This window comes from Ruditapes philippinarum, unplaced genomic scaffold (genome assembly GCF_026571515.1).
Source record: "Ruditapes philippinarum isolate M1 unplaced genomic scaffold, ASM2657151v2 ctg3166_1_1_1_1, whole genome shotgun sequence".
NCBI classification, from domain to species: domain Eukaryota; kingdom Metazoa; phylum Mollusca; class Bivalvia; order Venerida; family Veneridae; genus Ruditapes; species Ruditapes philippinarum.
In genome coordinates, this window is record NW_026860098.1 from 118,036 (window position 1) to 134,951 (window position 16,916).

Genomic DNA, 16,916 nt, shown 5'->3' on the forward strand with positions numbered 1-16,916 from the left:
ACGTCAATTTGAACTTTTTTATTTCGCGAAATAGATTATCATTATCAGCAAGTCATTAATTAATAACAAGTGTAAAAGCACCGTCTTGACTTGACCTTTTAAATTCATTCTTTACATTTTACCCGTCAGAATATTCTTCTCCATCAATGCATCACTATTTGAAGCACGTAATTTACATATTATAAATCTATATACAAATAACATAACAATAGTTATATTGCAACAACACTTCCAGCAATATAATTTAATTTATTAATGTTCATTTTTAAACCACTTTAGCACGCATCTGAAATCTGATGTCAATAGATGTGAATTTATCATGTGACCTCAAATCAGAGCATTGACAAAGAATGAATGTATTCAGTGAGGCAATCAATGTTTACCATGTTGACAGAGTTCGTATTATATTAAAATCTACCGGCATACCTTCATATTTGTACAAGGTGCTGGTCAATAAAGCGGCGGAATTTTAATCTTCAAGTATGAAGTGAGTGCTAAGCGGACTATATAAAATGGTTTGTTTTTATCATATGATTGATAAAATGTTACTATATTGAATTGTTTGAACATATTCACCTATTAAAAACATATTAGCATAAATATTTTACTGTATGAGTCACAGCTATACTGCAAAAAGTAAACCGATGAATGTTAGATTTTTTTCTATAAATTCAATATTAAAATTTTGACTCTAAATTTTCATATTAAAGTCCAATTAAATCATTTGTCTTTACTATATCATTTATTAGCTATTTGATGAACTCACTGATAAATCGTTACATGTTTACTAGATATAAATATAAAAATAAACATTTTTTAATTTACTTTCTTTTCTAAATCACAATCATTTTATCAACATTGGACGTATTTTTAAAATTAGATAATATTATGAAAATATACTACACTATTATTTTATTATTTTTTTAACCAGTACAAAATATGAATTAAGTGAATGTTGATTTAGTTGCGTAAAAATTTTAGATACATGTAGCAGATTTGTATTTTATTGTAATGGTAAGAATATATTCCTTATTAATGAAAGAATATTTTATTATCATGGCGATCTCAAAATTAATTTTTCTTAGATAATTTATGCTATATTACTTAATTCTTATATACTCCTGTTATGCAGCAAAAAAAATAAATTGCATAGTTTTATTCTTTTTGTCATTGATAATATATCTAAAATTTAGAAAAAAATCCGATGAAAAAATTATGCTTAATGTATAGTTCAAATCAATGCCATTTATTCATTGGCATACTAAAAACCCAAGAAGGCTTTTTGCTCGTACTAAATCTAAAATACGTCTTTTATGAATATAATATTCTTTGAAAAGTCACCTTCTTAAGTATAACATATAGTTACAGCGCCAAATATAACCTAGAGATACTTAATGTCACTAAGAATCATCACTCGGCTAGTCAGTTTGCAAACGCGGCTGGATCAAACAAAGCAAAGTTCAATGAATGTCAACATTAAAATGATGAAGGTTATCAATTAAAGTTTCGACATAACAATAGTGGTGTAAAACCAGGTGGAAAAAAGATTTCAAGTGAAGCATTGAGTTTATAGGCAAACAATACAAAGTATATCGTTTAAACATCTCAGTAGACGAAAGCTTTGATTTAATATTTCTATGGCGATATGATCATTCGGTTAGTATAATTAAGAACATAAAAATGCACATTTGTTCTAACAAAGTTACATGATGGACTTCCGGTGGTTCTCTCTGTTCATCTAGTTAGAGACTTTACATTTAAAGTCCGAAGATCATTCTTCTCGACATATTTTTGGTATGTGTATGTGCGTGCGCGCGCGTTTGTGGGTGTGTTTCGTTAAATTCAATAATTTCCACTTTGAATATCATGTTAAAACACTTAGTATTCTCGTATTTTACCGGTCTTAAATGTTTGTTTTTGAAAGCTTTCTGTGTTACGCAGGCTTCATAACTCCTAAAACTTCTTAAAATTATATCATATCAATGACCGCCCATTGTTTTCTGGACAAAAATTCATTTACTTGAGAACAATAATTTTCTATTTTATTTCATTATCTAAACAAAAATGTGTTATTTCAAAAATATAAGTATTATTCATTCCTGTTTAAAGATTACATTTTTAAAATGAAAACTACTAACTTCGTCCGACCAAGCTTATTTGATATGCTAAATTTGTACCTTGTTTTAATGTCCTAGGGTAGAGCGTTTATTAAATACATGTAGACTTGTTTCATTGAGATTCAACCCTTTAGTTCATTTTCCGAATAGCTTAAATTGCTTTTTCATTTGAACAGAATGCATTTGGCTGTATGGATAAATTTAACTGAGTAATTTAAATTGAAATATAACTGACATGTTATATTATATTAATTCCTTTCATCATTAAGTAATATCATTAAAAGTGCCTCCCGTTCAACAAAACTCATTAATCATATAACACATCAACATTACCTTAATTCTATTCAAATCAAGTACCTTTATGATTATTGAGTATATATAAATATGAAAACTCGCTTAATTATATCATATTCAATGACCGGCCCCATTTTTTCTGACAACAAACATTTAGTTGAGGTACATAATTTCTATATTATTTCATTTCTAAATCAAATCTTGTTTATGTAGAAAATAGAAGTATTATTTTGCCTTTTTAAAAAGATTACTTTTAAAAATGTATTCTAATTTCTCCGAATGGAGGTTGAAATAGCTAAAATTCACCTTTGAAGTTGGGCCAGAGCGTTATATTAAATTACAGATAGACTTGTTTGAAAATCTAAGTATGACAACCACTTTAGTCATTTTCTGAAAATAAGCTTAAATTGCTTTTTATTTAAAGAAGGGGCATTTGGTTGGCTGTATGGATAAATTTAACTTTAGTTGATTTTCGAATTGAAATATAAACTGACATGTTAAGAGTTAATATTAATTACTTCATCATTAAGTAATATCATTAAAATGCCTGTTCAACCTGGTTATCGCTGTAAAACACAACATTTTAATTATTGAATTGTATTTCTGATACATTGAAGTATAATCAAATATTGTCATTTTTAAGGTCCTGCTCCTAAGTGATGGTAATTTCATCCACCATAAGCATGTGGGACATTGGTAATTGTCGCAATTTTCTGTAAACTATAAATTTCCAATAAGCAACAATGTTAGCAAAAATGACAACAAATCTTGCCAATTTAACAGGCCGAACACCGTAAAAGTAATGCATATGGTATGATTTATTTGAAAAATGGATGAATAGAATATAATAGGTGAAAGGTAGTAAGAGTTTTCGTTTCGTATTTTTAAAAATCAGAGGCTGAGCGTCCCTATAGTGGTGAATTCAGGGGAGGGCCGATCGCTTATGTTGTAAGAACTTGGGCCCATCCCTTTTGCTATTTGTTATTTCGAAATCAATTTGTTTCTCTGTATATTTACATATATATATTAGCAATAAAATATGATTAAACTAGTGGTGAATTCGATGTGCACAGTATGTCTTACAGTCTTACATATCTCCGACTAACAATCCTGGATTTATAAACAATTTCTATCTAACACGTTTAATATTTTTAGTACAATCATTTAAAATTCATATCAAAACATTCAAAACTACATAATGTAAACCATTTTAGTATAAAATAATACATCGCCTAGAATTTTGTGTGACATTAGTGGGGTTTTTCCAATTTTTATTACATGGATAAAGTTGTTTTATGGATAACAAATATCAACAATTTTTCATTTGCTAAATGCGGTGATAACTTCTGAGTCATAAAATGGCACATTTGATTAAAATAGTACCAATTATTTTGATTACAGAGGAAGTAACAAAAGATGTCGAATTTCATTTGCTTTTATTTAAATTGTCTTTTCAAGGGGTTTTGAGTCACCTTATTCCATTCCAAGTTTTGCAATACTCGTATTTGGTGTATGTCAATGCTACCAATTACGATGCGCTAAGCCTTCAGAATAAACTGTTCAGGAAAATATTTAATAAATTGCTTTACGTAATGTTTCATTTTTGATCATCTGGATAATGAATGACATATATATTTCGTCTAATGTGCTATTAATGCTGTCAATTTTTAAATACTGCTGCAATACAAACGAAACGTGTTTTGCAAAACAACTCCTTAAAAAACTACTCAATCCAAATGTAGTTATAACCGCAAATGAAAACCTTTAAATTAGATAAATCTTTTGGGTTTTGTTATAAAAAATCTTACATTTGCACTCTTGACACATAACACGCATTGAAAATGGTTTTAAATGACAGTAAAACCACATTAACAACCATTACAATTCACAAATTCAATTTGCTTGAATTTATGAAGTAACTTTCTATGAAAGAGAGTCTTGCTACGTTTTTACTAGATCTTTCACAAGAAATGATGCATCAAGTTCAAATTTTATAGCACCATGGCAACACAAAATATGCATAAACAATGTCTTGTTTGTGTTAGAACTGTTTACTATTTTGGGGCGAAAATGTGTAATCGACCGGATAGCTCAGTCGTTAGAGTCGCGGAACGGTATTCCGAGGGTCCCGGATTCGAGTCCCGATCAGACTGCACATTTTTCTCACCCTGTGATGTAGGGAGGAATATTTGCGCCTTTTGTATAAACAATGTCTCGTTTGAAGGACTTTTTGCGCTTTTGATAAGTTCTTATAAATAGAAAGTTGAGCTTTAGCCAATCAAATTCAAATACTCCATTGTACAAAGAAAGTTTGACATACGGACAGCAATTTAGTCGTGATTCGTTTTTTAATGTACACAATAATTATAAACCCGATTGTAAAGAAAGTCTTTAGCTGAGTCCATTTTTTCCTGCAAATATTGCAACTATTGGTGTCATAAGAGGATATATGACAGTGATCCTAGTCGTACACACAACATCCCCGAGATGAGAGGCAAACCTCAAGCCACTATTACATCTAGCGCCTTCTCCTGGTTGGCTTGTGTTTGGGTTTGCGGCTAATATCCGGTTCACATCTTCATATTGAGCTAACAACTCTCCATATTTCATCTATGGAAAAACGAAAGCGTGTGGGCAAATATTTTAATAAAATAAAATAGTATTGAAACTTATAAACAACATGTTCATATTCAAATTAAAGTGAATATAGGTCGAGATAAAGGAGAGATTTAACTATTGACAAACACTTCACGATGGACAGTTTTGTATTACACTTTAAAATTCATTGTTCGCAAAACTTCGTTTTTTGTTACTTTAATCGTACTTGTTAAATTACACGAATCACAACAGGTTTTGAAGTAGATATTTACAGGTTACAGGATGGTACATACAAAATTACAATGTCATACCAAGTTGTATGTCTATATTCATATACATAATAATGAATAAGGAGATATTGGAGCAATTAAAGATTATCACAGAACAAGGCTGAATTAAATTAACTCATTTTAACGAATTATTTACATTAACGTTCTTCATAATAAACCATACATCATATCCATTTGAGGGGAACAAACGCAAAATGGGTCCCTAAATATACGCATACGAAATTTCTACAATGACATGTGCAATGTATTAATTTCTAAAACAAAAAAAAAACAACAACAAAAAACAAAAAAAAATGACCGTTTCAACACAAATGTTATGTGAATAAAGTTCAAATCAAATTGTTGTACATTGCTAAAAGATCATTGTTCACTAAATCATTAGCGTTTCATTGTAATATTTTCATAAAAAGAAAATGTGTCAATAAAAGCGATTTTAAATCATTACCCTGAGCATATGGTAATGAAAGCTGATGTTCATATTTTGTATATATCTAGTACATACTATAGATTGGCATCAGCATTTAACGCCCGTCAGTTAAATAGTCATAAAAAGATAGTCCAGTGATCAATTCAGATGACCGACGTGATATCTGTAATATATCTACAATAGTCGAGACTCAATTTAAATTAATTCTCGTATTTCTCCCCTAGGGGTTTCTCCATATTGAGTACTGAATGCATTGTTTTAATTATTTATTTTTTAGTTTAAAGACCGAACTAAATCCAATAAAATTATATTTTAAAACTGAACTAGATGCCTCTTTAAAAGCATTTTCTAATCTTTTTACCATCAGTAACCCTTTAGGATTTAAATTCCATCCAAAGCAAAGCGCTTACCAGTTTTTTTCTCTCTCACGAAATGCTTTATCATTTTAACCTTGTTAACTTGACAGCAAAAAATGTATAAAATTCCTAAGTTCTCAAATTAAAATTTGTAGTGATAGAATATGATATATTTGATGTATTTGGACAAATAACGAATTTGAGCTGAAAAGTTGACAAATGACACTGAAGTAGCAATCTTTGTATGACCCTCAACCGACACAGGTATGTTTGATAGTAAAGTGACTTGGTTGAGAAAGAATGAATGTATTCACTGAGGCAATCAGTGTATGTTATGTTGACAAGGCGCGCTTAACTTGTTCGTATTTTCTTCAAACTACCGCGTACATTTATATTTGGTTAACGTGCTGGTCAATACGGCAATGGAATTTTAAGCCCCCACTATAAAGTGTTACTATGGACTATTAAACTGGTTTGTTTTTATATTTCATTTTTAACTTCCATTAAATAATGTAAGCGAAAAATAGAATCTTCTTTCATTACAATTTATGCTATATTTAAGTAGCTTATAACTGGTTTATAATATTCAAACGTTTAACAAAATTGCAACAGTTTCAATCACAGAATTTCTGAATAATTATTAAATGCTATAAAATATTTTATCACATTAACATTTGAAATATCATAACAAGAAAAAAAGATTGTCAGGATTATATATTTTGATACTAATATAAAGTTGGTGTACAACACTAGCATTTATCATACTAAAGGGAACAAGATTCAACGTTCTAAGTACGTTCTGATTTGTAATTTTAAAAAAACGTTATGAGTCAGTTACCTCTAAAATCATTGCATATTTTAAAGCTTTATATATTCAGTTTCAGTTTCCTACATTGACTTTTCCAGGTTATTTTGTTTTGTTAACTTCCCATTATCAATTCAGGAGTTATCAATATGAAAGTCAGCCATAAGTAGAGAGCCTTGCCAGATAGCACGGTGGTTCTGACTGGTCTGGGTCTCTATTGGTGGCAGAGGCTGGTCACTTTCATCTTACACACACTGAATTACATATATTGGATTTTAAATAAAGACTACTTTTTATATTGCTTTACGTATATTTTCATCAAACATTTTTATAAACATGTCTAATTCATACCTATTATAAATACCTATTTTGGTAAATAGATTTCTACAAATTTCTCCTTCATTGTATGTAGTTTGGTTGCATGCCGACTTTTTAATTCAGGTCATTATTGTCCGAACCTTAAAATTCACCAAGATGGACACATAAGTATCGCCACGAAATATGTATGCATTAAGAGTTTTCAAATTCAATAATATACAATTTATTGCATTCTACAAATATTTGATGTGTTTCTTGTAAAGTAGATAAATTAAAACTACAATTAGTTACAAAATGACTATAAACGTAATTTTGAATAATAACTTATGTCATGAGAATTTTCAAAAGTAATTAAAGCTCAGACGCTTTTTTTCTTGTTCTACTTTAATGAACACACATTTTACACCCTTATAATGGTTTTATTGCCTTCGGTTAGCGCGAAACAAAACCAACGTTTACATACAGCGTCACACGAATGATCACATTGCTATTTGAGTGACAACTAGACCTTATACAAAAAACAAGATCTGGTAACAAAAAAACAAGTTTCACGTTAATGAACAATGAAATGATGTGTGTCTATCTTAAAGGTTTCGACATAACAAAAGTGGATATGAAACCAGGTGGAAAATTAAATCGAGTGTATAATTGTAGTTTGAAAAGATAACAATGATGTTTAACTACTGTAAATGAAACTATATGAACTGATGAGGCAGTGGGGCTCTCATTTATGACTGAAAATTCAATCTGCGCAAACATATCACATTTCAATGACTACTTGTTTCATGGCCGATGTGATCATATTCATACGTAGTTGTTACTTATGAATTGTACTTTATGATAATTTTCAGGGTTTTGTTATTTACTATTATCTTAAACAAACACATTTGACCACAATAAAAAATGGACAAAGAAGTGAGTTCGAAGCCTTTATTTTCCTTGTTCCCAGTGAGACTCAATCTGACTATATTTATCTAGTGAATATAGTTTTTACGTTGTATTGCGACGAACTCGCTGCTGAAGTTCAAAAAAGTACATAGTGAGAGTGTTGGCTATATGAAAAGCTCTTCCCTTCATACAGTATAATTTCACCATTAAATAAATATTTTTGCGAATATTTTCTTCAAAATTATGCATGGATTGTTATTCTATATACATTTTTCAATATAAATCTAGGCTCCATTGTAATTCTGTAGGCAGTAAATGTTATTATAATACTATAAATTCATCATTTAAATGTGTTATTTCGTTGATACAACAATGAGTGGAAAATAGAAATCAAAACATTAAACAAATTTGCAAGTCAAACGTATTTACGCTACTTTTACAAAATTATTTAACAATAGTACAGAAATGAAAAGACATTTGAGCCGTGTCACGACAAAACCAACATAATGCGTTTGCGACCAGCATGGATCCAGACCAGCCTTCGCATCCGCGCAGTCTGATCAGGATCCATGCTGTTCGCTTACAACCCCTATAACAAGTAGAGAAACTGATAGCGAACAGCATGAATCCTGATCAGACTGCGCGGATGCGCAGAGTGGTCTGGATCCATGCTGGTCGCAAACCCACTATGTTGGTTTTGTCGTGACGCGGCTCATTTCTATTTTCAAGCATTAAACATGAACAAACTTTACAGGAGACTATTTGCTATAACAAGATCGTTCTTGCTCGGGTTTCTCGAGGACAATACCTACAAAGTTGTATAGCTGAGCAGTATTTTAGCGGTCTTTCTCTGTATTTAGAAATAAATTCAGTGTATGTCTTTATCATCACAAGGTGTTTTCTTTCTTTTTTTAAATAAAACAATAACAAAGGTGGGAGTGTATTTCAATATTTTCACCGTCTTTTGTAAGGGTCTTTAATAACGATTTTTTTTCTAGTTTTTCCCCCAAAGTTTTAGAGGAAATTTCTTTTAGAAAATGCCCCTTGAAGGTGTTGTAGCCCGACTGTGCATACATCAGTATATTATTTCATCGTATTACAGGGTTCTTAAAATGGTTTTATATGCATGATCCTCTTTGTAAAAAGTTAGAAACGTTAACCCCTAAAAGTAATGTAATGGTTGTATTATGAAACCTTACGTAACTATTTAGTGTATTCGAAATAACTAAGGTATGACACTTTATGACTTTAGTATGAAGCAATATTGACAGTCCTTGATCAAATATTTAGAATAACATGAATAAATTAGACCGGGGGCTATATTACAATTAAGTGCAAAGCGTTGTACTACTACACTGTTAGGTTCATGTTATTCATAGATAGAAACATGTTTTGCTAATGAGAAAGGAAGACACAAGTAATATTTGTACTAAAATAATTTCTTATAAAAGCAGGGAGATTTGCTGACCTTTTGAGGTTTAACATCGATTGTGTTACCTTTAACAATGGTCATTTATTTGTCTCTCAGATTTCTTGTTTGAATTTAAACTAAACAAATGAATTAGAAGCGTCCAAAAACTCTTTTTGTAATGGACATCAAAAATAAGTAAAGTTGCTTATCATGGTTGTTTAAATAAGCAGATTACACTATTTAAAATGGCATTGAAATCAAATGGAAAAATTGTCTTTCATAGAGAAACATCTGGATTAGGTTTAATAAATTCATTGAAATGTATCCCCTAACCTATTACATTATCTTCAGCGTACATCTTTGCCATTTAACATTTAAATTCTTTAACAGATTCACACAGTATTCTTACTGTATGTGTGTTTATATTTTGCCTGAATCATTACTTTAACCTGCCAAGCTTATCGATTTGATAGATAGCTAAAAAGGGGTGTATGTATCAAAAGAATCAGTCAATAGGACCAATTGATTATAGATGGATATCTAGTTGTGAGGTCTCTGATATTTTAAAAGGTGATCAAGTAATCTTTATAACCTAACAAATAAGACAGAATGAACAAAACAATTTGATATTATCACACAAATGTTGATAGTCTTTATTTTAGCCTATATCTGTAATGTCAGTTTGATAGTGTTACTTTTTTGTTTTGCCAATCTTTTACTTTATGAGTCATTTTTGTCGATCGAATTCATATTAAAAGAGGCATTCAAGTACTGCTACTTTAGCATCTAAGCTTAAGTAAAATACATCTTTAATGAACACATTTATCATGTAGCTATACAAATTTATAATGTGGTGCAGATGTTGATATAGTTAGATGTTAGCTATGGTGTGCAAAATAAATTGTGAACTGTCAACTCGTCAATAAGGCAAGAAGGGTATAGCATATGTGAACACGTGCGAAAGTAAAAGTAAAGAAGTGTTGTTACAAAACAAAATCCGGGATATAAGTTTGTTGATTCTTGAATAACGTAAAATGACTTAAACTGGTCTATAACATTCCCGTAGTACTGACCAGGCGTCTGTGTACTTGTAAAATTATCATAGTTAAATTATCTGGACGTCTAGGCGTTAGAATTTTATTCCAGCATTCAAGATACAAGAACTTCTAAATGTATCACCAACCTTTTCTTTGTGGTGTTTGACATGTCTACGATTTAAAAGGCTAAACTGAAAGACTCGATAAGTTTGAGCAGCTCGGTTCCTGGATTTATAATAAGCGTTTTCAGGCGGCTTCCTGGTGGTGACTAACAATAAATGTAAGAATACATACCTTCATAGAAAATGAAGTTGTAGTTGTTTTTGTCATCAACATTTTTGTCGTCTTTGTTAGAGTAATTATAATTTCTAATGACTAACAAGAATACAATGTGCATGTTGACATTTGCCTGTCAATGTTATAGCTATCTCCTTCATCATTCGCTATTTTAGGTAATGTTTAAATACTTTCATTTCAAAGGGCTACACTTATATAATTAACGAATTACAAGAGTAATTGCATTAATGACTTAATTATTTTTTAATGCTTTTTAACAATAACATTCATTTCGTTTTCTTTTTCGGATTTGTACAAAAAAGTTGAAATTTTGTTATGATAATGATCAAAGGTATTTTTGGTAAAAGAAATGACAGAAAATTATGATTTGTACGAACCATCGTAAAAGGTTAAAGTAGTTTGTATTTTTATAGTGTAGAAATCTCTTTTTTAACCGATGTTTTTTGAAAAAGTAAATTACTATCATTTTCATTTTTTTCTTATAAATGGGAAACTTTGAGAAAACATTTAAACTACGTTTAGATATAATTACTGTATTTCGGATATAGAATAAAGGATATGCTTCTCATGCGGAAAATTCTACTTTTAACTTGTTATTTTTTTAAAAATATTTTATCATTGATCAAAACGCAGTTGTGGGATCTGTTGTATTATGTGGGCCTTAAACTGCTTTCAAACCTTTGAAATTTTATACTCTTCACCATTGTCTTTTATGAAAGTTCTTCATTCCTAATTATTACCGGTGTTATACTGCCTATTGTTACCTTGTGTCATTTTATGACAGTAGCTCAAATTAGAAAATGTTTGTTATAATTATTTAGTCTTTAGTGCGTTAAAGTTTCTGTCATGAACTATTTTTATGATTTACTGCAATAAACGTGTTAAAGGTTTATGTCAAGTTTACGTTTATACAGCTTTCTTGCATAAATTGCCCGCATTGTCAATATTGTATTAAAGTTTCAGAGTTGTGAAAAATAACTTGCCAAATTTTATTATTTGTAGTCAGTTCTTTGATAGATATACTTAACTTATAGAGGATTAAAATAAACTTATGGATGGATTAATGTTTGTTATTCGTTTTAACGTTATTTCATTTTAAGATTAGCTGCATAACTTTATAAGATTATTTACGGCGGATTTAACAATTTGATCGTTTTTTTCCTTTTTGGAATTTCTTGTAATAAAGTTCATGTTACAATTTACAAAAATGATGGGATAAATAGAAGTAAGTAAATTAATTTTGATTTTATGACTTTAATTTTTGGTGAAATCTTTTATATGAAAGGGAATAGTAGAATACAAAGATGTTCATTTAAGAACGTATTTTGATCAAAACAGGAAACTGAAGGTGGCTTTTTGAGTGTGATGAGTTAAAGTATTAAAAAAAAAAACAACGAAAAAAACAAAACATAGATGACTTTTATCATCATGTACATTTGTGTAATAGGAACATGTTGAATTAAAGTATACTTCATAGAGTTACTACTCTAATATATAGGGCTAAAAACGATAACAGAATACTAAACAAAAAATTAAGAAAGCGACTATGACCCGCAAAATGATAACACATTTTGCTGTAATCCCTTAACTTTATCCTTAGTTGATATTCATCTTTTATTTTGTCAAATAACTTGTCATCTACTCGCATTATTAGCTATTTCATTGTAAGATATTTGCTTTGATAAATTAGTATTTGACAGCCTTTATCTACAGAATAAACTGCTTCAACAATTTTGAAATTCCTCTTTTGATACTTCGATACTAGGTCAGAATAAAAATTTAAACTTATCAATTTGATCATATTTCGATGTGACACGACATACAAATTTGTCATTCAATGATAAGTCCACATCCAAGATAAATGTCGAACCTTTTAGTTCAAATATCAATTTGGAATCATTTTATTATCTCTGATAATAGATCGGTGCTAGGTTAGAAAATTTATACACGGATTTTAAGTCATTTATTACGATAAACACCCTTTGTTTACACTTTAAACTAATACGTGTGCCAAATTTTACCTTATCAAAATGTGTGCAACTATTAATAATCAACGTGCACGAACAAAATATTATGAAATGAATAATATGAAAATATTTTATTTAAGACAATATTATACAGGTCATCACAAAACAATACCGTCATGCATGTAATTATTTGCACAACGTTTACATTGGAACAATGATATCTACATTTAACAATTACTTTGTGAACAAATTACAGTATTAACATTTCAGTTCAAATTCACCGTTGAAATCTTGAGATGACACGGGAACAAAGACGGAATAATGCTATTTTCTCTTCACGGAACATGTTACATCTTTACACCGTTAAAGAATATTGAGATAAAATAATATTATTCATTTATATTTGCAGGTTTATTGATGAGGGCAATCATTACAGATGACGTAACCATATAGCGTTCAAACGATGGTGTTACATGATATTCGTTTCGGATTGTCTCTGACAATTTCAGCAGCTTTGTATATAGGAACGCTGGTTACAAATGGGGTTTTCGTAAATATCATCAGATCACATGATGAGTTAAAGCCGTGGTTTTTACCATATTTAGGATTATTTGTGTTCCCAATCGTCATCCTTCACATCGTATCAGCAGTGTTATTTCTCACAGAAAAGGGAGACAATGCATCCACAAAGTCAACCATTGGAATAGCTGTTATTCACTTACTTCAACTTGGCTTTCTTTGGCGTCATATTGATGTATTCCGCGAAGTAGATCTGAATTCCCATGCACAAGGACAGAACTACATAAGATATTTACAACTTGTGTTTACTTTCCTATTTTTATTACCACTTTTATTAATCCAATCTTTCATCGTAGTATACTTTGACATCAGTGACTGGATTTATGTAGCGACTATTTTGGTGACATTCTTTGCCACTTGTTGGTTCCTAGCAACATTTCGGGTTACAAGAAGACAGGACGAATATGAAATAAGAGATATCACCTGTCTAAGTTTTATTTGTCGTCTGGTTTGGCGTTTCGGAGAAATCACGTCAAGGATATTGTGTTTGACACTGTTTGCTTCGATATATTTCTTCTGGATATTCTTAATTCTAGGACTTCATGGATTGATAATGTTCATTTGTTTGTGTACAAACTTTGGATTATTCGATAACGAAGGCTCACCAAAAACAACGGAAGTTCTCAAAAAAATTATGATTTCGTTCATGTATATTTTTTGTTTCATCAATTTCGGCACAGAAAACACAACATTTAGATATGCGTTCTTTTACCTCGTCATGTTTCTCGAAAATATCGTGATATCAATTGTTTGGTACCTTCATTCGGATACTTTTATATCCATCTTCGACAAAAACGTATTTTTGTTAATTGCTGCAGTTTCCTTTATTGTAGGAATGGTATGTTTAGTTCTGTATAAAAATTGCTTCCACTCAGTGCCATTATTTGATTCCGAGAAGGAACATTTTTATGAAAATGAAGGTTGTATCAACTGTAGACTCAGTCTTTGTTCCAAGCACAGTATTAAAATGCAAAGACCATTCAGTGCGGGATACTTTTCTCAATATCAGAAAGCTGTTTCTAATGGCCAGTACTTTAAAAATCTATTAGAAGATAAATACATTGATTCAGATACGGAATCAGCGCATGAAATGCTTAACTCATCCGGAGAGCATTGGCAAATTCGTGACACCGACCTTGAAAGCATCCAAGTTCCCGAGAAAAAGATGTACACCGCGGTCCAAGCGTCTGGAACTTACACACACAAACGTTTCTTTGATTCTGATTCAAGTATTGCTAGAATGACTGACACGGATTCCATATCAAGCGGAAGTGGTGTATATGAGAAAGATTGGCGCCAAACCTCAGAAACAATACTGTCTCAGTTATCGACAATGGATGCGTTGAGTTTAGTCAGTAGTCGAACACAGCTTCTGACAGACAGTTGGGATAATCTTTTACAGGAAAATTCTAATTCTGTAGACAATAATAAGAATCATGTGAAAATAGATCTATTGAATTCTTTAATTAGAAAGGATCATGACACAAGTTTCTTCTCTGATGGTTACACGACAGATCATACATTGGATAGTTATCAACTTCCGGTTACAGTTCTTGCTAAAAAGCGTCTGCTTGATAAGAAAAAGGTTGAACCGGCATATTCAACAGCGTCAGACTCCACAGACTGTACAATATGTGCTTTTATGAGGCAAAACCAATCCAGCCCTGAAGAATCGAGAAGAAATTTTAAAATTAGTGACAGAATTCCTGAGGATACTGAATATAAATTCTCTAGAAAAAAGAGACGTGAATACAAGTCATCGAAAAGTGCTAGTAAACATAAAAATTATGTGCCTAAAGTAAAGAACTATCATAATCCAGAAGAAATAAATACACACAAATATGAAAAAGCATATGCTCGCCAGAGACGACGAGATTTAATCAGAATAGCAGATTCTACCTCACATTCAAATCATCGCCAAAGCAATATGCCAGTCGCAAAACATAAATTAATTTCATCAAAAACTGATTATTCGTCATCAGTGGCTGATACTTCTGTTGATGAAAACAAACCGTGCTCAATAAGAAATTCTGATATTTCTGGATTTGTTCATTCAAAGGGCAACAACTCTGTTACATTTAGTGATTCTGATGACTCAGCGTTTCCTAGAAACACCCCTGTCAGTGACTGGAGCGGTTCAACACGTAGATGCACTGGGGATAAAATGCTTTATGCCTTACCACTTAAGCAAGGAAAAAGAGATAAATTGGAACAATACAAAATTACTCGGAATCCACCGACAAACAACCCGGTTGTTTCCGAAAATGTCCGAGTAACACCGATACATGTACCGAATGTTGCCGATATATCTCAAAAACTCCCTCTACGTGCCTATCTCGAAGCAACAGATAACGACAAAGATGGCTCAAGTGAATCATCTTGTGAAATGATTATTTAGATTAGTAGAACCAATGTTATATTATATGTTCACCATTTTTCACTGGATCCTTTTTATTTCGGAAGAATTTAATTAAGAAACATTTTTAAACTAACCATTCTATTTACGGAGAAATGTTTGAAACTATAGTAAAAGAGGCTTTTCCAATTCGTTTTATTGAAATTTTATTCAAACAGAAGTTTTTCTCTTTGTAAAACGGATAAAGTATATTAAGTGTAACGTAACGCAATTTTTAAAAACAATATACTTATATTTTTGTTCATTTCATTTCGTCCATTACAAAAAAAGCGATTGAAGCTACATCATATTACACATTTATTTGTTACAATATTTTAATTTCTTTTATGCCTGGTTAAGTATAAATATATTATATTATGTTAAATATGTTATAAGATTTTCTATGTATTATATTTAATCTGTTAACGTTGTACCAACATTGTATATTTCTGAAAACTAATCCGACAGTAAGAGGATCAATTTTATGTATTAACATTTTTGACAAACGACCAGTAAGTTTATTTTCGTTAATAAATGTATTCTAACATTTTTATTAGGTGTAGAACCAGCTGTAGTTCGGCACTTTCTGACAAGACTCCATATTGCCGGCTGCATTGTTCCAGTATTCGAAAATACGGAAACTAATAAGGAACATAAATTAACTCAACGACAAATTAATTGCTTCGATAATTTTAAAAGATGTACAAGAAATGCACGTTTAAATTATACGCTTTATCATTTCATTTTTGTTTCAGACAATAAAGTATGGCCTACCTCATAATGCAATGTTCAATCAAAATATGCTAACATTAACTTTAATATTTTGAAATTTACGGGTAAAGTTTCAATGTCACTGTTTTGTAAAACTGAAATATGATAAAATATACAATGAACTATAATGTCATTTTGTTTATTTTCAATCCATATGATATTACACAGAATGTCACAGAGAAGAGGCGACATCTCTGTCGTCTGTTTGTCTGTTCGCCCGTCCGTTTGTTCACCCAACCGTCTGTCCGTCCGTCACAAAATTTGTTTGGACTTCTCTTGAAAATCTATCCAAACTTTACAGGAATGGTCAGTACCACGGATGGTGGTGCATATCGTCGGCATTTTCAAGTTTAATGTTTTTGTCAG

At 30.9% G+C, this 16,916-nt stretch overlaps 1 protein-coding gene across 3 annotated transcripts; it reads left to right on the forward strand.

The window, feature by feature from the left end:
* Positions 1 to 391: 391 nt before the first annotated feature.
* Positions 392 to 16,681, forward strand: LOC132758881 (uncharacterized). Of its 3 annotated transcripts, none has more exons than XM_060750588.1 (2): positions 392 to 515; positions 13,215 to 16,681. In XM_060750588.1, the coding sequence occupies exon 2, from the start codon at positions 13,269 to 13,271 to the stop codon at positions 15,780 to 15,782; it is 2,514 nt and encodes an 837-aa protein (XP_060606571.1). In that variant the 5' UTR covers positions 392 to 515; positions 13,215 to 13,268; the 3' UTR covers positions 15,783 to 16,681. The 3 variants fall into 3 exon arrangements, with proteins under 3 accessions (XP_060606571.1, XP_060606570.1, XP_060606572.1); XM_060750587.1 differs by lacking the exon at positions 392 to 515 and adding an exon at positions 6,379 to 6,554; XM_060750589.1 differs by lacking the exon at positions 392 to 515 and adding an exon at positions 11,794 to 12,063.
* Positions 16,682 to 16,916: the final 235 nt, after the last annotated feature.